Source organism: Talpa occidentalis, unplaced genomic scaffold (genome assembly GCF_014898055.3).
Source record: "Talpa occidentalis isolate TD23 unplaced genomic scaffold, MPIMG_talOcc4v2.1 talOcc4.12, whole genome shotgun sequence".
Lineage (NCBI taxonomy): Eukaryota > Metazoa > Chordata > Mammalia > Eulipotyphla > Talpidae > Talpa > Talpa occidentalis.
This window is the reverse complement of record NW_023601212.1, coordinates 10382933-10408463: the sequence shown is the minus strand read 5'-3', so window position 1 is coordinate 10408463 and position 25531 is coordinate 10382933. Positions and strand designations below refer to the sequence as shown.

Below are 25531 nucleotides of genomic sequence, written 5' to 3'. Positions count from 1 at the left end.
GATGATGTAATGCTGCATGTCATTTATGTGCAATTCTGGAGTATTTACTTAGAAAATTTTCTGTCTTCAGTGGGACTTCAGTTTCAAATTATAACAGGTTCTCATATAACATCATCTTGTTTTCGTTTTGTTATAAAGATGAAAAGAAAAAATGAATCATTGTTGACATTGATTGAAATGATATTTTTCAAGGATCTGTTTATATTATACAATATTTTGCTCATGTTATCCAAGAACCCATCAGTGATGTTAAGTGAGGAATGAATGTATATATTTAGAAATCATCAGACAGTAATTCCAAAGGTAAAAAGAGCAGCTGTAAAATATGACTCAGAAAAACATGACAAAGCACAGGCAGATCAAAATGGATCCAATCTGTAGTTTTCATTCATATTCTGTGGTATCCAAAATTGGAACATAGAAATATACTTCTTTTTGAACAACAAACTGTGGCACTCTGATGAATACTTTATGTGTTTCTCATATGAAATCTGCAACATCGTGACAGCCTGGATTTTGATCCCACTTTTATGTGTGAGAACGTCCACGAGGGATGCAACACTCTGGGATTATCCAAGTTAAAAGGAATTGTCTAGATTTTGACATCTCCATGTTGTGCCCCTGAATGTGTGAGGATTCCCTTTCAAGAAGCCTGACAAGATTTTATTAGTCTGGGTTATACGGAGTCCAATGTGTTAGTCAAGATTTGGGGAATGTCATTGTCAATTATTTAATTTCACCATTTGCCTTATGGCCAGGCAATGTCTTTTCTCATTGGACCCTAAAATGATAAGCACTCACACAAAAATTAAACTTCTCTGAAAAAGACAGTCTGGGTGTGTAGATGGGGTGGAAGTAAGGATAACCTGGTAGGTATGGGACTTCCATCTCTTATTTGAATGCGTTCCTAATTTACAAATGTGCCTCTCCTATAGAGTCATTCATTTCCAAGGTATATCCAATTTACTAACAACACTGGGAACCATATATTCTCGGACGACAAAAGAAACTCTATGGAACAGTGTGTTATCCTAAACATTGGCATTTCTTGCTGTTCATGGGCTCCTGGTAAAAGTAGGAGAGTTTGTCTCCAATGGTCCAAATAATCCAAGCTTGATCATCAACACAAAGATGATAGAATACCCTGCTGAATTCAAAGAGGTATAGCGTGATTTCAAAACTGGCGATAGACATTATAGAGTCCTAACATTAAGTGTGCACCCTTCTGATTCATCACTAAAATCACATATGAAAAGAACAAAATGTCTTTGTACTATCCAATCTTATTTCTACATAGTCTAGAGGCAGTGCCAATAGAAAGAAGAGGCACACATAGGGAATTTTTTGTAGCCAGAATAGGAAGGGGAATTGTGACAAATTTTTCTTGGGAAAGATCTTTCTCACACTTTTGAGAGCTACGTGGAGCTCCTTCCTCTATGTCCATCTGCACGTGAATAAGAAAAGCTATAGCTCTAATTGTTCCATAAAATTATTATAAGGCGTAGCAGTACAAAGCTTATTGGGAGCAAGACACTGGAGAAGAATTATGCAGAATCTGCATCATGGTGAATCAACCTTGAGCCAACCTTGAACAGCCACAGTATAAGCCAACCTTGAACTCCATGGGCTCATGCTCCTGTTTGAATTGCTCAGCCTTACTCACAGTTTGAAAGCATTCTCCTTGTGTCAGCAATAGAAAATCTTAATTGAGTGCTATTAAGTATTACATTTGAGGGTGCCATTATGCACACTGACAAAGGGTCAAATTTAAAAAACCATCTTAATGTTTTTGCTTCCCCCCAACTCCCCAGATGCACAGCCCGAGAATATCTAAACCAGAGGTCTCTGCCTCCCCGGGTCTGTGACCCTCCCCGCCTTTGAAGATTCCTTGGGCTTTTGTGTTTCTCTGGATTGGAGCTAGAACACACAAGTATGAAGAAATTGACCATATTTGGACAAACTAAGGAAGCCAAGACTTTTAAGGGTTTAAAATGAAACAGAGGCCTGAGAGATATGTGCATGCTGAATCCAGATGTCAGTCAATGAGTCTCAGGCAAGGTGATAATAGATGGAAAAAGAAAAGCCACTCGTGTTCCTCAGCATTAAAAAAGATCCCTCGAACACGTAAGTGCACATGACATACTATGCTGAATTCTGGATCTTAAAGTTCTCCCATGTGTCCTTTCTTCCTACAGAGATAGAAGCCAAAATAATGGAATGAGCCATTACTCATTTTCACAGGAAAGACAAGTGCATGTGTGCACACAGAGGGCCTGTCCTTAAGCGGGTCCTTGTTCTGTCTTTAGCCAAGAAGCAGTGACAATAGGAGCCTGGGGCTGTGGTTGGACGGACAGAGAGACTCCTCTGTGAGAGATTTCTGAAGATTTCCCCGGTTCCTCCTATTGGGAGAAATAATATGGAGAAAAAGCTGAAATCAATACCTCAGAAATGAGCAAAAACTTCTAGCATGACAAGCCATTTAGAATTTCTCTAAGATCCAAAGTTCTTACTATCTGACTTTACAGGCTTTTCCCCCCAAAATCACCCATGGTGGTCTTTTTATTTATTTTTTCTTTTTACCAACAGTGTGTTTACTGTGGACCAGGCAGCATTCTGAGTACTTGATACATGTAACTTCATTTACTCCTCACAATAAGATAGTCAATATCCCCATTTTATAGATGAAGATGAAAAAACTGAGGCACAGATCCACCAAGTGCCTTGTGCAAGATACACAGCCTGGATGTAGTAGCTGATGTATTGCTCTTAAACACATCAGGGACAGATAACCTAAACTCTAGAGGATAAAGGACAATCCTAATGGGCCATATTGCTTTTTAGAATTTAAAATGCTGTGATTATAACTGTCCACCTCTCTTTGGTCTTTGGATTCATTCACTGCAGAGGTTTTCAAACTTCGGTGTATGACAGTAACCTTGGAAGTTAATAAAAACAGGCCTAAGACCATTCAAGGAAGACAGAATCCCAGACTTTGAATTATCATGAACTCCTTCTGGTGGGAGCTAACCAAAGTTCAAGAAACCACTGAGCTTCAAAAGCTCCCAATTTTAAAGTTGCTGCCACACTTAAATAAATACATACATACATACATACATACATACATACATATATACATACATAAATAAATAAATAATTCTTTAAAAAAAAAAAAAGATACCGGGAAAGAAGCACAGCTGTGCCACAGGGGGCGGTGCTAGGTGGTCCCACCACATCTGTCCTCAAGGGCTTCAAGGCACCCGGCTCTTTGGCCCCAGTGGTGAACACCTTTGGTGCCACACCCAGCTCTCTCTATTGGAGCAGGACAGCCATACTCTGGCTGCCGGCATGAATTACTAATGACTTACAACTTCCTCCTTCTCCAGGAACCACCCTCTGGGCAGGCTCTCCAGGGAGGTTAAATCTTACTCCCCAAGGAACTGGTGGTGGAATGACAGAGTGGGGAGCAGAACAGGTGGATCCACTGAAACACACTGCTGAGGGGAGCAGCGGGTGAGACAGGAGAGGTCTGCCGCGCCATGTGGGTTAGCTCCCTGGACAGGGATGGAACTCATGCTGCAGTGGCTGTGGATAACTTCACAGGGCTCAGACTTAACCCCTGCACCACCAGGAAGGCCCTCTTAGACTCTGCTTTTAAAGAACCCAACCTAAGGCAGGTGACAGTGCATGTGTGAGGGAACCAGATGGGGAAGGTAGAAGTACAATGGCTGCCGTTCTTAGTGTTTCTTATCTCCTGTAACAACTCTGAGGACCCAGTATCCAGGTCACTACTTGGAAAAAGCCCACCTGTAGGAGTCCCAGCACTCAGGAACCGATGGTTTCCCACCAAAGTCTATTCACAATTCTCTTACTCTAGATAATTTTACAAACCAGACGTCATTTTTATCAGACAACCCATCCAGTCTTTACTCAAGCATCATCTTCTCATTGATACTGTCATGACCCCTTTATTTGAAATTGAGCTCTTCACCCCCTGTGCATTGCTGACTTCTCTTCATTGCCCTGTTTTTCTACAGCATATATTCCTTTGTAACATACTGTATAATACACTTTTTGTAGTTTAGTGTCTGCTTCTCCCTCCCCTTACTGGAATATCAACTCTATTAGTGCAAGGATTTTTGTTAATGTGTCCACTGCTGTTTCCCCAGCAACCTATCAATAAAACAGGGCCTGGCATATAGTAGATACTCAATAAATATTTTAACTGAAAGTTGTTAAATAAATTTAATTTTTGTTAAATATCATTTGGATATTTGTGGAATTACTGGCAGTGGGGTGAGGGAGAGAGACGAAAAAGAGGAGGAGACAGAAAAGAGAGAAAGACAGAGAGGGAGGGAGGGAAATAGATCTAGAGGAGAAAAGAGGGAAGAGAAAAAGGAAGAACATTTCTGTTTGGGGCTCAAGACCCAGAAAATGGGACAATATAAAGCAAGAGCCTAATGCAATTTCTCTTTTCTTTCAGATCAAGGAGCCAGGAAGTTCACAGAAGCACAAGATGTTGGATTCAGTTCAAGTGCACAGGAAGGCAAAGCAGCTGGTCTTACCATTTTGGTTTGAGTAGTAGAGCGAGATATCACAGTGCTTTCCACTTCAGACTCTTTCAGCTTCCTACTAAACCATTTCTTGTATTCCATTCGCACCTGAAGAATATAGGGATTTGTGTTATATCCAGAGATTGTTTTGGGAGAAAGGACCCTAATAGGAGAGACTAAAAATACAGATGCCAAGTCCTAGTCTCTACAGCTCATTCACTGGTTTTCTGTGTAATGTTTACCATGCTATGTTGATTCATTTTATCAAATTCAACCTCCTCAATTATACAGAATTTAGTAAATGCCAGGCACCATATGGACTCTATGGTGGTGCTTATCATGATGATGAAGATGAAGGTGATGACAATGATGGTGATGGAGGTGATGATGGTGAAGGTGATGACGATAATGAAGGTGATGATGAAAATAATGAAGGTGTTGAGATGGTGGTGATGAAGTTGATTATAAGATCATGATGATAGTAATGATGAATATGTTTATTCTCATGATGGTGATGATGGCAGTGGTGGTGGTTATGATGGTGAAGGTCGCCATTTATTGAACACTAGCTATGTCAAAACATTATAAACATACATATTTATCATTTAATTTTTATATAGTCCCAGTAAAGAAGCTATTTCTCTTATCCCCAATTAAAGATAAAGAAGATAGAGAAGTTGAGGCTCTTGGAGGTAAATTAACTTGTCTAAGGTCACGAGCATTCTTGTCATTATCACTTCCAAGACCTGATTCTAACCCCTACATAAACCACCCCCTGTGAGTCCATGAATTGCCTTTGCCAAACTTCCTTAACATGTTCTTTAAAATACATTCAAATATTTACTACTCAACATTATTTCACCTAGACATTTAAGTAGTATTTTACTTCTCTGTGTGAGGAATATCAAGCATCATGAAGATGCTAAAAAAAATAAAAGAGGAAGCATTAATGTGGGTTTTTTTTGCCATTAACATCTTAATTGCTGGTATTTCCATTCATTGGCTTTGGGAAACTCTTCCCAATCTCTCAAAAATTGGAAAATTATAATAATGAGCCTCACTGAGAGCTTAATGTATGCCAAGAACTGTGCTAGTAGATTCATATTGCATTTTCTCACTTAATTCTCAACTGTCATATTTGCAGATAAGAAAATTAAGTCTCAGAAGGGGTAAACAGCCTTCCCATGGTCACATAGCAACTCATTCAGTGAAAGAACTTGGATTAAAGCTGAAGCACCTCTAAGTTTGTGATCAATTATACCAAATATTCCAGGGTCCCTCCCTACAGTGCACCCCACCACAGGAAAATGATTCTCTCTCTGGTAAATTCAGGTATGGTCATATGCATTGCTTCTTCAGCCTGCATTTCAGAATGAAAATAATGTAGATCAAGTCATACTGTGCAGCATGAGCAAGTAATAAAAGTTGATTGCTGTAAACCCCTGAAATTAGAGAGGGAGGGATGACTTGTTTCAGCAGCGTAATCTGCTTTATCCTGACTGACATACGCTCTGATACAGACTGAATTGTGTTTCTCCACATGCATACAAAAATTCATATGTTAAAATCCTTACCTCTAATGTGACTGTATTTGGAGATATGACCTTTATGGAAGTAATTAAGACTAAATGAGGTCATGGGGATAGAGCTCTTATCCAACAGGATCACTGTCTCTGTAAGAAGAGGCATGAAAGCTCTTTCTCATTCCCCCATGTGAGAAGATAGCAAAAATATGACCATCTATAAGCTGAGAAGAGAGCTCTTACCAGATCTAGACAGAATTACAGCTTCCAGAATTATGCAGAGATAAATTTATGTTGTCTAAGCTGTACAGTCTTATGTTATTTTGTTATAGCAGCAAAGCAGACAAATGCATACTCCTATGTTAGAATAAGAATTGTTAGGATGTTAGTGAGCCCATGGCACACCAAAATCAGCCTACACCTTCTTCCCATTATCATGGCAACCCCAAGATACAAATTTAAAAGGTTAGTTAAGGGGAAGAATAAGAACAATCATTCAGTTAGACTTTGGGAGGAGGCTGGTTAGGGACAAAGTAATTAACCTTACCTGGCGATTAAGGAGACAGTGTACCACAAAAATCAAAACCCCCTGTAGGACATTGACGATGGTGAATATGTAAGCAATGATTGATCCTATTGTCTTCCCAACTTCTTCAACCATAAAATAACCAAGACCCCAAGAACAGCCCAAGATAAACAGTTGAGCAATGGCTTTAAATGTCATGACTCTGAAAATGAAAAAGAGTAATATTAACTATCATTGATCAGTACATGCTGGGCACTGTGTTAAAAACACTTTGAATTTATTTAAACTTCATAACAACCTCACAATTTAAGAATGAGGCAGAATCCAAGCTTTTAATCACTGCCTCTGAGAATAATTTTTCCTACTCTTAGAAATGATTCATCTTCAAGTTCTTTTACCTGGGCTTATTGGGAGATTTGTGGAAAGTGCCTTATAGACATTTGTTTTGAGATCTTTGGGTGATGAGATCAGCACTTTGGACAATAACACAACTTTCTTCAAACAAAAATGGTGTCTAGTATAATAGAGCAAGGTTGTTGATGGGAGACCCATCAACTGGGAGAACCGATGAGTGTGAGTGCATATACGTGCAAACACATGTGAACCTGCTCTCACACACAGAAAGGGAGGAGAACCACCTGGAAGTATGACACTCTGACCCTCCAGAATTGAGGAAACTGAAGTTAAGAAATGTCTGATCTGATAAACAGATGAAAGTCAGGGTCTGAAGTTAACAGAAGTTCCTCTAAGTTTTGTCCAGACAACTCACCCATGCAAGGTTTTTATTCTTACTGGTGTAAGAGCACTTTGCTCCTCTGATCAATCGAATACTAGTAATTCTCACCACATTGGTTGGAGTTATGAACATTAAATGAAATCATGTAGACACATGCCCACCACGTAGAAAGCTCCTAGTTAATATTCCTTGTAGTCATTATTACTTTATGTCTTTTAGATCAGAACCAGTAAGAATTGAGTACCTACAACAAAGGAGAAAGGAATCCAGAAATTGGGCAGACTCTCAGCAGAGATAAGGATAATGTTGATACTCTGGGCATTAATTTAAAATTAAGTTTCATTTCTTGAAACTCTTGGCATTAATTTCATGTGAAGAGTGTGCTACATCAAGAGATGCCCAATGGATATTTGTTGAATAAAGAAATGAGGGGGGACATTGTATACTAAAACTGCAATTTTTGCTTCTTCTATAAGTTGTCCCTCACATATTCTTTACACTGTGCCAGGAAATTTTTATATCATATTTTTGCTTGGGTTTTACTTCCATGGGCAGAGTGCACCCATAGGGAAAATATGTAGGTATCATTGACCTAGTACTTTCATACCTGGTGTCCTGTATGGTGGAAACTTCTTTATTGAGGGAGGAAATCTTGCTTTTCAAAATCCATAGAATTTGGAAGTAGAACACCAAGTTTATCTATGGAAACAGCATAAAGAAATGATTTGGAATTTTCTTTTTAGACCTTGTTATAGTCAACCCAACCTGTGGTGTACCTAAGAATCTGTTAACAAATGACACAGGTTTCACAAGGATGGTATGGCCTTATGTCCTGGTATTTTATCTAACACACAGTGTATCTGGTGCTTGATTAGGGTGGCTAAGTAATTTATCATTTGAACTGAGACATCTTGAAAGTGAAGGCATGCTATTAATACCAGGACAATGGATGTAATGAAAAGTTTCTGTCATAAAGGAAAACAGGTCACTCTAAAATAAAATCACTTTACATAGATTAGATACTTGTTAAATGTTTTTTGACTGAAAAAGTGTAGGATTTTTTAAAGACTGCCCAGGAGAGTGTTATATTACATCAGAGCAACCAGCGAGATAGGGGAAGTCAGATAAAGATACATGATGATAGCAGTCCATGAAGAAGGGTGCGTTACAGTAGGCTGTATTTCCCTATCCTCATCTCATTTCTGGATAAGCACACTCCCTAAGCTTGGTCAGCCCAGGGCAGGCATGTCCAATAAGCAACTATCACTAGTCACGTACCAAGATAATGACTGCCACTGGCCCCATGAAGCTCCAGATGAACCCTTTCTCCAGTTTGAACCAGCAGCTGTTGAGAGAAAATAAGCATTAGCTGTCTGTTCCTTAGGAGGAGGCTTGGATTCAAGTTCCACTAGCAAGATCTAGTAGTGCCAGGAGCTATTTAGTTCAAATCTGAATTTTAGGTGGAATCAGATGTGGGTCCTGACACAAACTGTATGATCTGAACCCCATTTTTCCAAGTGTAAAGTGGGGCTAACAGAAGTATTGATAAGACCGAATGGTTCCTGTGGCTCTATACCAAGTCTCAGACTTTCCTCTCCATGTAAACTAATCATCAGTTTGTTGATATCGACAAAGTAATTTTCTGAGATTTTGTTTGACAATGTTTTGAACCAATAGATCACTTTGCAAAGAACAGACTTGACATTATTGGGTCTTTCTTGGCAGAAACATGGACTTTGTAACAGGTGCTTATGGAGAGACCCACTCATTTTGAATCTTCTTTGATTTCTTACATAACATTTTTATAGTTTTCTTTATATTATAGGAAAGATTAAATGAGATAATGTGCACACATTTCTGGGATATAATTACTGCCAAATAGTTATGGCTCAATAAGTGTAGGTACCATAATAATAATGAGTACTAGAATAAGAAAGAACAATTTAACTACAGCTATAAAACTAGCAACACTAATTAAACTTATTCCATATACCATGTACTCTGGTACCAAAATACTTTGTATTCGGCCATAACTTATGTTGAAAAAGGTAACATGACTTGCAATATGAATCTAGTAAAAGTAATAATCAATTGTGAGCATTCAGTAGACAGGAAAGTCCCCACACTAGCATTTTAGCCAAGCATCACAAAGTAAGGCCCATTAGCCAAATCCAGTTCAACCTTTAGTTTTGTAAAGTTTTATTGAAACATAATCACACGCACTACTTTGCATTTATTTATGTCTTTGTCTGAGACCTAACTGTTTTCACACTAACAGGGCAACACTGAATAGTTGCCATAAGTCCATTTGGCCTGCAAAGCCAAAAAAGGCACCATTTAGCCCTTTATAAAAAGTTTTTCAACCCCCGATCCACCCACCTTTATATCTCCAGAATCACTGTGAGAGGAAGTGATGTTCAACGGGACACAGAGCATCTCTTGGACTTCAAGAAGGGCAACCTCATACGAGTTGCCTGCACAAGGACACCTACCTCCTCATCCAGTCCCATCGCTTCAGTACTAGATTTTCAACTGACTTTGCACAAGTTTGCAAACTTCTTTAGTGAGGCAGAAAAACATGGCTATTAATAGCACTGCCTTGGAAATTCTGACTTACTCTCATCTTGGCTGTGACCTTGAGAAAGTCTATTAAATACACTAAGCCCCAGATGCACAAGCTGACCTTGCAGAGTCACAGGGAGAATGAGAAAAGATCCTGCATATATCGGAAGCACTATCTCTCATGCATCACAAGTCTTCAAGATTTGATGCTATTTTTGTTATTCTTTTTATATTTTGTAGATCAATCTCAACCTATTCAACTCACTTTTCCAGAACCTTGCTGAACAGACAGCCCACAAGTTCTTTACGTACTCATGGATTTTTTTTCTCTGAAGTTCCTGAAGTTGCATTCAAACTTTTGTTTGAATGTTTGTGTGTGCATATTTCTAGAAAAAAACAGACCCTAATTTTCACCAAAATTTTCAAAAGGATCCAATCCCAAAGATACTGAGAACCATTGTTCTAGGGATTTCCAAGAGAAAGTACACTGCAGACTAAGGAAATACTTGTTTGAAACACAATTTACAACTGAAAATAGATTTACATTTTTTAAAATGTATTAGCCATGGATACCACTTCACCATAAGTGCTTACTGAGTATATGTTCCATAATTTTTGTGTCCTCCTATTGCAGACGCAGCCACAATCACAGCTGGAATCCCGTAGCCAAAAGGGTACATGAACCTCTTCTTGAATCTGCCTGCACTCGTGTAGTTGGCCACCTTGAGGTTCCTGACAGTGAGGAAGAGGTGTAGCCCTTCCAGGAACATCCAGGTGAAGGCGGCCAGGTACAAGTAGTGCAACACCCCAGCAATGATGGAGCACAGCACCTGGTGGGGAGAGGAGAGGTAAGAAGGTGGAGCCAATGCATAGAGAACCCTAAAGGCTCCATAGGAAACTAATTAAAACCACAGACCTGTTCAGCAAAGTGGCAGGTGACAAAATCATACACAAAAATCAGTTGCCTTTCTATAGGCAAATAATGAGCTAGAAATTAAGAAAAAAAAAATCCCATTTATAGTCACACTAAAAAAATTTAAATATCTAGGGGTAAACCTAACAAAGAAGGTGAAGAACTTATACAATGAAAGCTATAAGATGTTCCTAAAAGAAATAGAAGATGCAAAGAAATGGTGGGATATTCCCTGCTATGGATTAAAAGAATCAACACTGTCAGAATGGCCATCCGATCCAAAGCAATATACAGATTCAGTTCAACCCTAATAAAAATTTCATGGGATTCTTCAAAGAAATGGAACAAACATACTGAAATTCATATGAGCCACAAAAATCCCAAATAAACAAAGAAATACCAACACAAAAAAGGAAGAATGGTTGAGAATCCTACCTATACAAGCTCATTTTCTTTCTTAATCAGGGAGGTAGATTTGAGTTTATCTCCTGTCTCCTTTCTACCAATCGATTCTCAATAATGTTTCTCAAACTTTGATGCCATAATATAAGCTTCTATGTATAATACATCAGTGAGTAAGTCAATTGCTTGGCAATAGGGGATGGAGATTCAAGTGCAGACAAGTGTGGCTAAGACACTGCCCATCAAAAAATCCAGTCCGTCCTCCAACTCATTTCTAGAATATAGATCTGTCACTAAAATGTGACTTCCCAGCCAGAGACCAAATTTTGCAGCACCTCTTGCAGTCAGGTATGACCACACGACTGAGGAATGAGGGAAGGTGACATGGACCTCGACTCCGATGGGAAGAGACCCATAAAAATCTCCTTCACAGGGGCCTTCTTTGTGGCCCAGGCAGTTGAGCGCTGTGCTGTGAAGCTGTTCACAGCCACTGCAATGCCTGTTCGATCCCCACCAGCAGAGAGATGCCCACATGGCTCAGCAGACCTCTCCTGTCTCACCCACTGCTCCCCTCAGCAGTGTATTTCATCAGTCTGCCTGTTCTGTTCCCCACTCTGTCTCTGGTGAATCCTCTCACCCTCCCGCACAACTGGCCTGTACCCCAGTTCTTGTATAAATACATAAATCTTTAAAAAAAAAATCTCCTTCATGGGACTCTGCCATGCTCCCTTGTCTTTCCAGTTGGTTAACACATAAGGACTCTGGGATGACAGTGAATGCTGCCTATGGCATCCAGAAGAGCCCTCATGAGCCTGGGGGTAACGGATAAACACCCATCCAACCTGTGTGTGCACCTTCTACTAATATATAAGAGGACAATTATTCTTGCTCTAAGCCGTGGACATTTTGGAGTTTATTTGTTGTAGCAGCTATTATTATCCTGTCTAATGTCACCAGTCTGATTCTCCACCAGTTTACTAAATGGCCCCTCAAAAAGTGTGGGTCCTGTCTAGAGTTCTACAGCAGGAGAGCTCCCCATACCATCACTGCCAACTATTGCCTTTCTCTCCCTCTTTCCTCAAGACATGATGCTAGATTCCATTGTGACAACAATGTACCTGGGGAAATCACCCACCTTAGGCTCTGTTTGATCCATCCCTGTGAGGAAGAGGAAGTGGGCCAGGAAGAGGCAGATGGACAGCTGCAGGTGGAGGGTGGTGCTGGTGTTCCGGATGGTCCGGCACACAAAGAAGGTGATGACTGCCAGGAAGAGGCAGAACAGAGAAAGGCTGAGCCCCACGTAGGTGATCACGACCAGGACAGGGTCCGCCTAAGAGCCACCAAACAAGGAATCACCATAGTTGCCATTGCTGCAGGTATGAGCCTTGTTTAGAGTCACATGGGTGCCCAGTTCAGTCCCTCAAATAAGCAACTTAACCTTGCTGAGACTTGGTGTTCCTTTCTTCAAAATGGACGCAGTAATAGCATTTACCACTCAGGGCTATTGGAAAAACCAGACCATTAGACTGGCATTGTCAAATCAAAATATGTCAGTTACCTATGTAATTTTAAATTTTTCAGTTGTCATATTTTTAAAATATAAAAAGAAACATATATTTTACATTAGTAGAACATATTGGCTCAGATACTGTATTTTCAAAGGTGGAAATGAAATCAAACAATAAAATTATGTTTGATGCAAAAGCTTTTACTCTGCTTTTAATTAAATTAAAATTACATAATTTGGTTCTTCAGTTAACTTAGCACATTTGTAGAGGCCAATACCACAAACCCCATGATGGCTGGTGATCCTACTGCACAAACAACACAAAGTAATCTCCACAACAGCGGGGGTTTCTTTATCTTGTTTCCTGATGCATCCCCAAAGCCTCGGACAGCATCAGACTTAAGTATGACTTTAAGTATGTGTAAGCATATATGAATTTGTTGAATGGCTAAAATGAGATAATGCCACATAATAGTGGTCATACCATAAATATTCAATACATGGGAGCTTAAAAAAATAGGGGAAGAAGTTAGGTTACTTCCTTTAAACTGACATTATCCCAGTCATAGTAGGCAGCTGAGACATTCAGGAGGGTGAGCTTTTCCATGGGCAGCAATGAATGCCTTTTTCTCACCTGGCAGGGGAGGTCAGCCTTTCTTTTGCAGAGTAACAAATGTGTCTGATCCCAGATCACCTTGGACCTTTCCACTGTATAGGATGACAACTCAACTTCCCTGTGTAGAAGGAATTTCTCTTCTACCTTGAGTCACTCTGCTCATGCCCAGGGAGGTGTAGCAGCTTTCAACAAATGTTCAGTTAGGATGAGTCTGAGGTCTGTCTGCCACATGGATGGTCAGAGGCAGAAGGAAGGCGGTTCCCAATGCTCACCGTGGAAACCAGCCTGGTAATGCTCTCTGCATGGACGCTGTCCTGTCCCCCTGTCACAGAACCTCTCGCCTCCTGGTGCTTCCTGGCATTACCTCTCAAGCAAGCTACTTCCTTTCCTTATCTCAGAGTTGTCTACTATGACATAGAAAGAACAGCTTCCTGGACACAACCAGATTCACAGGAAGGGAGTAATCCCAGCGCAGTACCTGGGGAGCAAGAGCCACGAGGACAGCAAAACTGGAAAGGTGGAAGCACTGGCACGTGGTGTAAGAGTCGTTGCTGCCCACGTATGAGCAGCCCTCCGTGGACCAGCAGCCCCCCTGCTCCGATTCTTCCCAGTAGACACAGAGATGTTTCGTTCTTGCACCACTGGGCTGCAACGAGAACAGCGTGAAAATAGAGCTGCTGGTTTTGTTGTTGCAGCTGTCTAGGTTAATTGAGGAGTCGCTGGCTTGGAAAAACTGGATTGGGGAAATATCACCTGGAACCCTTGTGGGGAAGACAGTCTTATCCCCACACCTGCTGTGGGGTGCATCCTTCATTTTAAATGTCTACTTCTCTGATCAAGTCAGAGTCCCAGAAAGTGACCCTAGGTCTGCTTCTCCCACGCTCCTCGTCATTGGTAGAACCCATGAGAGGAACTCGTGAGTGGGAAAGGAAGTCAGGGATTTTTCTAGACTTCTCTGGAGGTTGTCTCCTTCTCCACCAGCGCAGTCCCTCTTCTGTGCCTCCAGCCCTCACTGGGCTCACCCACCTCTTTAGGCTTAAATGGCATCCTAGCTGGCGATCTCTGGCGCCTCCACATTTCTTATCAGTTCTCTTAACCCTGAGTGATCAGAGTTGGATTCAGTTCCCTCGAGGACCCCAGTGACACCTTCATTGCCCCTTTAAAGCAATGCAGAGGGAGCCGGCCAGGTCTTGCTCACCTCGGTGTGCTGGAAAGTGAGGAGCACAGGTTTAGACAGATGCACTTTTTCCCCAATGGTGCCGCTCAGGACACGGGAGTTCAGTTTCACTTCCTGCAGCCCTCTCCTATCGCTGAAAAAGGATCCATTCAGAACACTTCCAAGAGTGCGGTAGGTGATAAGTGCCACTGTGCCCCTCGCTGAGAAAATAGAAGAGAAATCGTGTTAGACCGTCTGTAGTTTGGGGGAGTCAGTACTCGAGTGTTTTGTGTAACAATCATATGGCAAACAATTTAGGGTCAAAAGTGGTCTCGGAAGTCCCTTAAATTGCCTAGTTGGTGTACTGCATACTGTTGGGGGTGCCGTGTTGGTACACGTCATACATATTGTAATGAACCACATGTTGTAAGTGACATATATGCAAAATACTCCATCAATATGTTGTAAAAATGCATGAGTCCTGGGACATTGAAATCAGAAAGTGTTTGCCCGATGGCCTGGGGGAGCTCAGGCGGGATGAAGAGACATTCCCATGTCCCACCTCCAGATCACTCTGGGGTATCTAATTAATGGAAAGGTATGCGGGGTGTGTGGTATTTAATTCATTCTCTCATCTCCTTCCCTCCCTTTTGTTTTTTTACTTTTTTTCTTTTTATTATTGGGTTATTGTTGTTGGTGTAATGCACCACATATGACGCAGGGGTGCAGGTCCACGCCTCTTCACATGTATGTTACCACAGCACACCCACCGCCAAGGCACCTAAGTCTCCTCCACAGTGGGAACAATTTATATATGCGACATTGCGGTCATTATTTAAATCCCTAAATGCTGCACAGGGCAAATCTTTTTATCTAGAGGTATTTTTAAACTGACATTTTCTGCCCAAAATACATGCTTCCATTTTTCACATTGTACTGGGTTATTGTTCTATGAATGCAAAATATTTAGCCCTTAAAAAAGGGTAAAAATTTAGGGATATACTCTTTCTTAATCTTAAATTATTGTCACTGGGAGACTTGGTCACAAATTGTTCATTTTCTAATAACTAAAGCAGCAACAATAAAAAAATTATTTTGAAAAGAACAACGCCACAATTCAATAATGTGAGGGTCAGGTCATTCTTTAAACTCAAGGTAGATTTCTTAATTTCAACTTTTAATTCCTATCCTCAACCTTTGTGAGTCCCCTCCCCCTGGCCCAGTCACCTAAATAGGAGACAACAGTGCTTAGGATTTTTGGAAGTCAGACACAGTACCTCCTGGGGTTCCTTTGAAAGCTTCAGTACAGTCGATAGTCATTGTGTTATTTCCAGCTTCCAGAAGAGTCTGCTTGTGTGTGCCATTGCATTGCTTGGTTTCAAAGACTGGAAACATTAAGAAAGTGAATCTTTGCTCATTTCTCATGCCTAAGAAATTATTTAAGAACTTCTTTCTTTGAAGGACGCTCTATCAGAGCAAGACCAGCTGGCACATGCGCCCACATCTCTGGCCAGTGGGGATGAAATGGTAAAAATTGCTTAAGCAATACACACTTGCCACACAGCCCAGGGGAACAGAGGGGATGGCCATAATCCCCCAGGCTGGAACCAGGGTGGGCAAGTTGAGTCTTTGCCACAAAATATTTAAAAGGAAAAAAAAAAAAATACTGATGAAATGCATAATGAGGAAGCAAGTTAAGTTTGTTTTTTTTAATAGATGACTGGATCAAGAAGATGTGGTACATATACACCATGGAATATTACTCAGCATTCAAAAAAGATAAACACATGCAATTTGCAGCAACATGGATGGCGCTGGAAGGGATCATGCTCAGTGAAATAAGCCAGAAAGAAAAAGAAAAATACCAGATGGTCTCACTCATAGCAGGAATCTAGAAAACTTAAATAAGGGACCAGGAAAATGAATAACTATAAGAAAATGAAAATGAAAATCAACAAAAAACTATGAACCAGAGACACTTTTTGGGGGGTGGGGGGCGGGAGGGGAGGGACTGGGGTCAGAATGGGGGGGTTGCAATTGTATGGGGAATATAAAAATAAAATTTATTATTTAAAAAAAAAAAGTTTTTTTTTTTGTTTTTTTTTTTTTTTTGTGGGACCCTTGCTGGCAGCCTGGGAACCAACCGGTACTACAGAGGCCTCTGGCAGCCTCGCAGCCCAGCACTCAACTGCTGCGCCACCAGGGGAGGCCCGCCCGCAAGTTAAGTTTTTAAGCCAGAGAAGTTAAGCATTGAAAATTTTCTTTTAAATCAGCAAGGAGCAGATCTTCTGCTTTGTAAAGAATCCCTTGGGTGAATTCTCTCTAAGTCTATAAACATAAATATCAGGTTTGACAAAATATCACCTGCATAAAAGTTTTTAATCATAAAAAAGTTCAGTGTTTCTTACTTATATCAGACATAGAACCTTCACTCTTGCCTAGAAGGCTCCCATTCAAAACACCCCTTTCCACACCCTGTAGAATTTCGGTAGCCTTTCTTGCAATGTCCTTTTTGCTATCAGCAGTCCTCAGTTCTTCCACCTGGAGACATAAAACCAATTAGGTAGATTCCAACTGATACTTAAGAAAGCCAGGCTACACCTTAGTGCTTGGGTAAGTCCAAAAGACTCTAAAACTTATTAAGGTACGACTAGGTTTTGTGCTACCAAACTGCCATGTGTGTTCTCATCTATCACACAAAGCCTCATGAAGGGTTCATCATTCATTCCATTGTGTTTATGAGAATATTAAGGCTCAAAGGATGAACTATCAGGAAACTATTAAGAGTGTCTTATGGAGGAAGATGGCCAAGGGGAAGTGACAAAGGATGGGATAAGGCTCCCAGTGCTTGATTCAGATCTTTGATGACAACTGAAGCATTTCAACCTTTTCCCAGGGTTTCTCAATCTCTCTTGACAGTTGAGACCAGAAAGTTCGTGGTGTGGGAGGGTATCCTGTGCATTTTTGGATGTTTAGAAGTATCTCTGGTCTCTAACCACTAGACCCTAGCAGCACCAGTTGCTGTTAGATACCAGCTGTAACCCTGGTTGTGACAACCAAAAGTGTCCCCAGACATTGCCTGATGTCCCCTGGGACAGAGGGCTAAGTCGCTCCTGATTGCTGCTGTGTTCTAAAAGTCATGGGGAGACATGAGCAGGGAAATGACCTGGTAAGAGTGGCTGTTTTCCAAAGCCAGGCTTAATGTCACTCACCAAAGTATACTCCCGTGGCTGTGTCTTCTTACCAGAGTCCTCTGGGAAATAAAAGCAGCTATTAGATGAAATATGGTCGATGACACAGCCTGGATCACATCCCTTCTTCCAATCACCCTCAAGTTGAGTCTTTCTCTGATCCTTCCACAGCCTATTTTAATCCCCCTCTAAGAAGTTCCAAATGTCTTCTAAGTAGAATTTTAACATGGAATTAGGGTGGGGCTTCTGGTTCAGTAATTCCACCAATATTATTAATTGAGCACTTTTTAAAAGTCAGGCAGTGATGTCAAGTTTTATGACTACAGGTTAATAAAGAGACAAAGAGGTTTGCAGTCTGGTGGGAAAGCACTAAGCAAAATAGACAAATAATTAAGTAATTGCAAGGAACCAACATGTTCTTCAACAACAGGATAAAATGACCTGGGGTACATAGAAGAGGATCCTAGTACATTGGGGGGCACAGAAAAACTTGAACTAAGAAAAGTGTAGTAATACATGCAGTTGTCTACACAACATAGAGATGGCGGTTGCTGCCATGAGCCTGAATGAAATCTGGGGAAAGATCACCAGGGACAGCAATGGGATGAAGGACAACAGCCAAGACAGCTCCGCTCTCATCCTGGCCTGAAAACCATAGACCTCTCAATGTCGTCCCACCCCCTCACTTTTCATGATGAAGAGAATATTTGGACATTCCTACCATAACACTCTGGATGATCCATTCGAATGACAGCAGCCAACCAGTAGATGAGATTATTTGAGAGACAGCTGCAGTAGTAACTTCCAATAGTGTTTCTGCAGTATGAAATGTTCTTGCACTTTGCTGGTTTAATCTTACACTCATCAACATCTATCAATCAAAAGAAAGTGTTAGTTTTCATTCTCATAGAACTATACTATTCTCCCTTGTTTATGGAATCTCTACCACCCCTCATGCATAAATGTACCCCAAACAGCATAGCCTTGGATAAGATGACTCAATGCTCAATATTATAAACATGATAGGTCTCCTTAAGTTGTTTTACAAACCCAATATGATTCCAATAAAAAAAACCTATGCACTGGTTTTATGGAAATGAGTTGATACTATCATGCAAGAATAGCCAGAAAAACTGAGATGGAGATGAACCTTCCCAGATATGAAAACATATTATAGACCCTCAACAGAACCATGAAGAGCTGGTGCATGAATAGATCAACAGAGCAGTGGAATTGACTGAAAGTCCAACTACATACGGAGCTTCAGGATATGACAGTGACCTGTCAAATCGCTGACATGTCAGAGGTGTCAGCTAACAAAAAACACCATTTCTTGGAACTTGACCCAGGGCCTTCTACCTTCTTCCACAGGAAAAAAAAAATCAGCATGAGAATGAGAGTGGAAGCAGGACAGAGGGTAAGGCCTTCTTGAAATTCTTACCGAGGACTTTACACTGAGATGACCCTGATATTTTCTCTCTTGCAGTATGATTGCATCTTTGCAGAATGAGCCTTTTGGGGCCTGGAAGAAAGGTCCTGCCCTGATCCAAACTCCAAGATGAGTGTGGGTTGTTTCTTTACCTTCACATTTCTCCTTGGGCTTGGTGATGTATTTGCCCCTAGACACGGACGACTGAAATCCATCTTCACAGACACACAGGCTGCTGTTGTCGGGTCTGGCATTTTCAGGGCAGAGGGGATGGAAAACTGTGGAGAACATAAGCTTTCCTTTACTTACTCAGTCATCGCTCAAGAAATATTCACTGAAATGTGCAACGTACCATTTACTGTGCTTTCACGAATGTCCTCTTGGGATGAAGTCCGTTGGCATCCTTTTTGCAAACACCCCACTACTGAACACAGTACCCCACACATATCCCACTTCTTCTGCCAACACCACTTCTGTGTGACAGGACTTTCAACTGTCAGCACCTGATTTCTTTATCTGAGGGCTTTCTCTGGCCACCAGTGTCCTCCTAGCTCACTGCATGGCAAATTAACAAGTCTCCTCCCCTGGAAGTTGTTCCCTCAACCAATAACCTACAAATGTCAGTGTCATTAAAAACTCAGCTTCCTTCTTGTCAAAAATAATTACAGAATAATAACAAGTGTTGGTGCGATGTGGGGAAATTATAATCCTAATGCGCCGCTGATAGGAAGGTGAAATGATGTGGTTATTGTGGAAACGGTATGGCAATTCCTAAAATGAATCAAAAATAAATGTTTAATTAGAGTTACTCTATGATCCAGCAATTCCACTCTTGGGTATATATCCCAATGAATTGAAATCAGGGTCTTGAAGAGATATTTGTAGACCCGTGTTCATAGCAGCACTCAGTGTTCATAGCAGAAATAACAATAGCCAAAGGGTAGAAATAACACAAGTGCCCGTGAAAGAATAAGAGAAACAAAATATGGTCTAGCCACACAATGGAATCTTGGTCAATACATGGGGCAACATGGATGAACCTAGAAGACACTAATAAATAAAGAATTTGCTCACAGAAGAACTACTATGTGATTCCATGAATGCAAGGCACCCACAGTAGTCAAGTTCATGGAGGCAGGAAAGTAGGATGGTGGGTGCCATTGGCTTTGGGGAAAGAAATAAGGAGTGAGTGTTTCATGGGCATACCATTTCAGTTTTGCAAGAGGAAAAATGTTCTGTGGGTGGATGGCCGTGATGATTGCACAATAATGTGAATGTACTTAATGCCATTAAACTGTCGCTTAAACATGATAAATTTTATGCTATGTATCTATTAGCATAATTTAAAAAATAATAGGAGAACAACTTCCTTACCCACTGAGGGGAATAACACTTAAGTGCATGCTCCTTAGTGTCCAGCAGTCCCCAGGGACTGAATTTCCGAGTACCCACATGTAACCTGGTTGACGCTGGACTCTAGGGTGTCTCCTGTCTTCTCAGCTAATGTCCCAGCTAATGCCAAGCTGGTGCTTCCTGGAATCACCTCTTAGATAAATGAATTTCTCTCAAGTCCTTGTTTCAGAGCGTACATCTGGGAGCCACACAACCCAAGACATGCAGTGAAGGCAGAAGTATCTCCTAGTGTGATTTGGGACATAGATTTTTGAGAAAGAAAGAGCAGAACCCAACATCCACCAGCTGTATGAGGGTCAGTGGTCAGTGGAGATAACATGAGGATTGTCGTCAGAGTGACGTCACAAGGACTGAAGGAGTGCTAAGTGCAATTAGCTTAGCACTGAAGTGTGTGAATGGGGGGTTCCTGCTGTGGGTGACTGGCACTGGATCCTGCTGGAGACCCTCCAAGGGGCTGTAGCTAATGTGCAGTGCAAGGGCTAAAGAAATGGGGGTGATGATGGTAATGACGGAGAAGAAGGGACAGTCCTTGGAAGCTCCAAAGAGTAGATACAGAGCAGAAGGAGTTTAGTGTCCCTTCCTCTCCCTGGAGATAGGTACCCAATCCCCTTTCCTTGCCCCTGAGATGCCCTCCCAGGGGGAAACCATGTTCAGCCAAGTCTCTGGCAACGTGTGAGCAGCTCACCTTTGTAACTCCTCACTTCTGCCACTGACAGAGCCAGCAGGACACTGAGGCCTGGAAGAGAGAGAAGACATAGTTCAGATGGGAGATGCCCGAGGAGTCTGCTTGGCAGAAGCCTGGGTGAGGAAGGTGTTGTCTCCCACTGCCCAGTTACACATGTGCTTGATTCATTATAGTTCCTCTGGGCAGGCTATTAACACGAGGGCATTAGGGGAGGGGCAGGAGCACTGGCGCACAAGAGGAACATTTGATTGCAACTGGAAGAGGGTCTTCGCTCAATTCCAGGAACCCCACTCATTAAACCCCAACATCTGAACCCCATCACTCTCACAAAAAGGCTTCATTTTTAACTCCTATACTGACTCCTGCACAAATTCTTTCCTGCTCAGAAGTCAAGCACCTCCAGGGCCCCTCAGCACTCTGGGCCCCATCAGAAGTGTATGCTCTGGGGCAGGTTTGCATGCAGGTAACGTGTCGTGCCTCTCTGGAACCCATGGGAGGCAGCCAGAAGTGCCTGGGAGTGACGCCGGGAGTGGCGCTGGGAGTTGCTGTCCATTGGAAGATAAATAGCCTAACTTCCTCGTCTTCCTAAGGCACATTAGCTACTGCCCCTTGGAGGGTCTCCAGCAGGATCCAGTGCCAGTCACCCACAGCAGGAACCCCCCATTCACACACTTCATTATCTGGCATTTCCTAATCTTCTCTTATGCTTCCTGAGATCCCCTCCCAGGGAAACCAAGTATATCCAAGTCTTTTTTGGGGGGAAAGCAACTAAGAGACTCAGTATGAGCATTTCTAATGAAACAGACACACACAGTAATTTCTGGAGAAAGTGCCAAGGTTTGGAGAACAGCCAAAGCTAGGAGACTGGGAGACGGGCACTTGGGAAGAAGGGTGTGGAATTCTTTAATCCACTCACCTGAGAGCAGGGGCAGACACCTGCTTCCCATAGCACTGAGATGCCAGGACAAAATCCGAGAAGCCCTCAAGGAGGATGTGGCCGGGGTCCCTGGAATGAAGAAACCCCATGAGTAACCATTTCCTATGGTAACAAAGTGTAGAAACCAAGTGACTGATGCTTGTCAAAAACTTTTCAATTTTGCCTGTGTTTTGACCCAACAATGCCACTTCGGGGAAATTATCTCCCAAAAAATGGTGCTACAAGATTGATCATAGCAGAGCCGCCCATAGAAAACAAGCTGATGGCCCAACAGGTGGGGAATGAGGAGGTGCATCTCACAGAGAACCCCGCTGGAATTTAAAATCCTGCTGTTCTATTGCCAATCACGAAGATGCAGATTGTGGGAACTTCCACAGGGCCATTTTCTTCACCTTTTCTTTATAGAAAATGTAACACTATTCAGCTATGAAAAAAAGATACACTTTTATGAAATAAGTCCCAAAGAGAAGGACAAATATCAGATGGTGTCACTTATTTGCAGAGGATAGAGACACCAAAGGGTCAGATACAGTCAAACTAATAACAAACCCTAGAAATCTGACTGTAGATCCGAGGTTACCAGAAGAGGGGGGGGGGAGAACAAAGTGGGAGTCATTATGCTATTATTACTGCAATTGTGTATGTTTGAAAGGTTCCTTAATGAAAAGGGAGAATGATTTCATTAAAGGCATGCTGTTAACTAATTCTAATTGTGGATCTAGATGAATGATAAATAGACAGAAAGATGGTAGATAGGTAGGTAGATGATAGATGATGATAGACTAGATAGATGATAGATAGATAGATAGATAGATAGATAGATAGATAGATAGATAGATAGATAGATAGATAGATAGATCACGCCGAACTGCTTAATAAAAACTCGCCATTTTTCATGCATGCTGAAGCATGTCAGTGTGTATCACGCTCCCCCGTAATACACACATTCCTTGCCCAAGTAGAAGTGGGGAGAAGAATGTAAGACAGATGCCCCATCACAGCTTCTTTCAACACACACACACACACAAAACCCAAGGACAGAACTGTGTGCTAGCATTTGTGTAAAATAACAGAGATAACAAAGAAAGTGTCGGCACACTACACATGGTTATGATATCATCTGACTGCCTTTGGCTAGCACCTAATTATGGGTTAGGCACTGGGAGATAATTACTCAATACACAGGCCTAAAAGATTCCAAATTTAGAACTCTATATTTCTATATTTATAACATATATATAACAGATATCAGGGACACTATCTTCTCTATTTTATGCAAATGGGAGCCATCTGTATACTATCTACATACAGGTGTACTTATGCCAATGCAGCCATATATGTATATATATATGTACAAACATGTACATTCATCAAATCCATGTATATATGTTTATGGGTTAGTACTCGCATGAAATAATTCTGGAAGATGCCTAAGAAACTCATGTCAGTTGCCTTTGAAAACTACAGGAAAGCAGGGGCAAGGAGATTTTCCCATCTCATCCTTTTGTACCATTTGAATTTTGAACCAAGAGAAGGTATTTCATGTTTTTTTTTTTTAAAAAGTTAAAGTTAATCTTAAAGAAGAAAACAATGAAGGGACTAAGCATGCTACAAATGAACCTTGCAGAAGACTTTAAAAAAGCAATACAGTTAATATTCACCCGAAGAAGATAATTTCAAAATTTAAAAAGCACTGTCCTCGGGAGATGGTAGTGAACAATTAAGGTTTCGATAAATTTTGTTTTATTTTTTTAAGATTTTTTTTATATTCCCCATAGACAAATTTTAGATAATAGGGGATCGTTAACTCCAGTCACCACACCATACACCTGTCTCTAGACTTACTACCGCTTGCCTAACAGAAACGTTGTACACTTTGATCAATATCTCCACACACACACACACACCCTCTCCAGTCCCTGGCAACCACCACTCTACTCTGTGCCTCTGTAAGTTTGGCTAGTGTAACTTCCACCTTTCACATATAAATGAGATCACATGGTGCTTTCTGCGTCCAGCTTACATTATGTATCCAGAAATACTGATTTAGAGATATTTTTGGCCATAACCCACTGAAGAAGAGAGAGAGAGAGAGAGAAGAGAAACAAGTATTATAAATCAATTATCACTTTATGTGGCATCTGCTATTTTGTAATTGTAGTCCTTTTCACTTCCTTTAAAATATTCTTTGTTACTCATTAAGTTTCACGACCCCATCCACCACCATTGGGTCATAAGCAATGGTTGAAAAATACCTAATTAGGCCATGAATAAAATAAGCATTCCTTCCTCTGTGAGACTGACATTTAACTAGGCTGATGCTTTTATTATGGAGACGTGTGGCAAGTGATAATTCATGTTAATCCACTATGGACCTCAGTAAACTCACCCTTCTTTTTAGATCTTGTTTATTACCTTGTAAATAACAAATAACCTATACACCACATTTGATTCAGACTGTTTCTTGCAACTTTCTCATTTCAGTTCACGCTGAACTGCTTAATACAAATTCGCCATCTTTCATGCATGCTGGAGCGTGTCAGTGTGTATCACACTCCCCCGTAATACACACATTCCTTGCCCAAGTAAAAGTGGGAAGAAGAATGTAAGAGAGATGGCGCTGTCACAGCTTTCAATAAATAAAAACAGGACCTGTAATAGGCCTTCTTGAAAAATTTTCCAGTACCAGAACATTTTTCTAGACCCACAATCACAAGTGAAACATTTCTTATTTTCCATGGAAAGATACTAAACCAGTTCCTACTTACCCACAAGATGACAAATCCTTGCTTCTCAGCCTAGCAGATTCTCAGAGTGAACAAAAGAGGAAGCTCTTGCTTTTTATCTTGAGCAGCAATTTCTCAAGGAGTCTTGTGGGTGGATGGGAAGGCTGAGGTGTGGCTGGAGAGTACAAAATGCAAGGTCCATTAGTTCTCTTTCATTAGAGTAACTTTAGGTAGTACATTACCAGGGTGGATGACATTATTAAAGTACCTCCAAAAATATGTTTGGAAATGGTGATGTTATCTAGTAGAAAAATCAGATAATGGAAAATGGCAACAACTTCCATGTATGCCAAGGAAAGGATATGACCTTGAATAGGTCCTTCAGTCAGTCTTGAAAGCCGGAGTATGCGAGATAGTGTATCCATGTACTTCCCAGCTCCCTGTTTACCATATCCCATCTCATTGTATCACTGCAGGGAAATGACTTGCCTGTATTCTTGGTCTTTGGAATAGGGCTACCTAACATGATCACACTCATCTACTTGCCTGGTAAAATTCCTGATGGGTCTCGTTAGCATCACATCCTGAAATTTCCTTCTTGTCTGTACTAGAAGAATCCTGGTAAGATCCAGCCCAGGTTGGGCAAAAACCCGTTAGTT

The 25531-nt window shown here is 41.2% G+C and overlaps 1 protein-coding gene across 1 annotated transcript; it reads right to left on the bottom strand.

Annotated features, from left to right (window-relative positions):
- Positions 1 to 186: 186 nt before the first annotated feature.
- On the bottom strand, positions 187 to 24953 carry LOC119240643 (adhesion G protein-coupled receptor E4-like). The gene is made up of 17 exons (XM_037505220.2): positions 24915 to 24953; positions 22126 to 22215; positions 21210 to 21260; positions 19264 to 19389; positions 18404 to 18553; positions 17704 to 17744; positions 16900 to 17032; positions 15769 to 15876; positions 14534 to 14712; positions 13814 to 13981; positions 12348 to 12542; positions 10492 to 10727; positions 8614 to 8680; positions 7943 to 8034; positions 6621 to 6801; positions 4563 to 4658; positions 187 to 2399 (listed from the first exon to the last, which is right to left on the bottom strand). Exons 2-17 carry the CDS (start codon positions 22154 to 22156, stop codon positions 2280 to 2282), a joined length of 1974 nt encoding a protein of 657 aa, XP_037361117.1. The 5' UTR covers positions 22157 to 22215; positions 24915 to 24953; the 3' UTR covers positions 187 to 2279.
- Between the last annotated feature and the right edge of the window lie 578 nt (positions 24954 to 25531).

Coding starts and splice junctions, on each gene's coding strand:
- LOC119240643 (XM_037505220.2), bottom strand. CDS start 22,156: ATGGGAAGCAGGTGTCTGCCCCTGCTCTCAG. Junction 17,745..18,403: donor GGATCATCCAGAGTGTTATG/GTAGGAATGTCC, acceptor TTTATTTCCCAG/AGGACTCTGGTAAGAAGACA. Junction 10,728..12,347: donor TGGATCAAACAGAGCCTAAG/GTGGGTGATTTC, acceptor TCTCCCCACCAG/GTGCTGTGCTCCATCATTGC.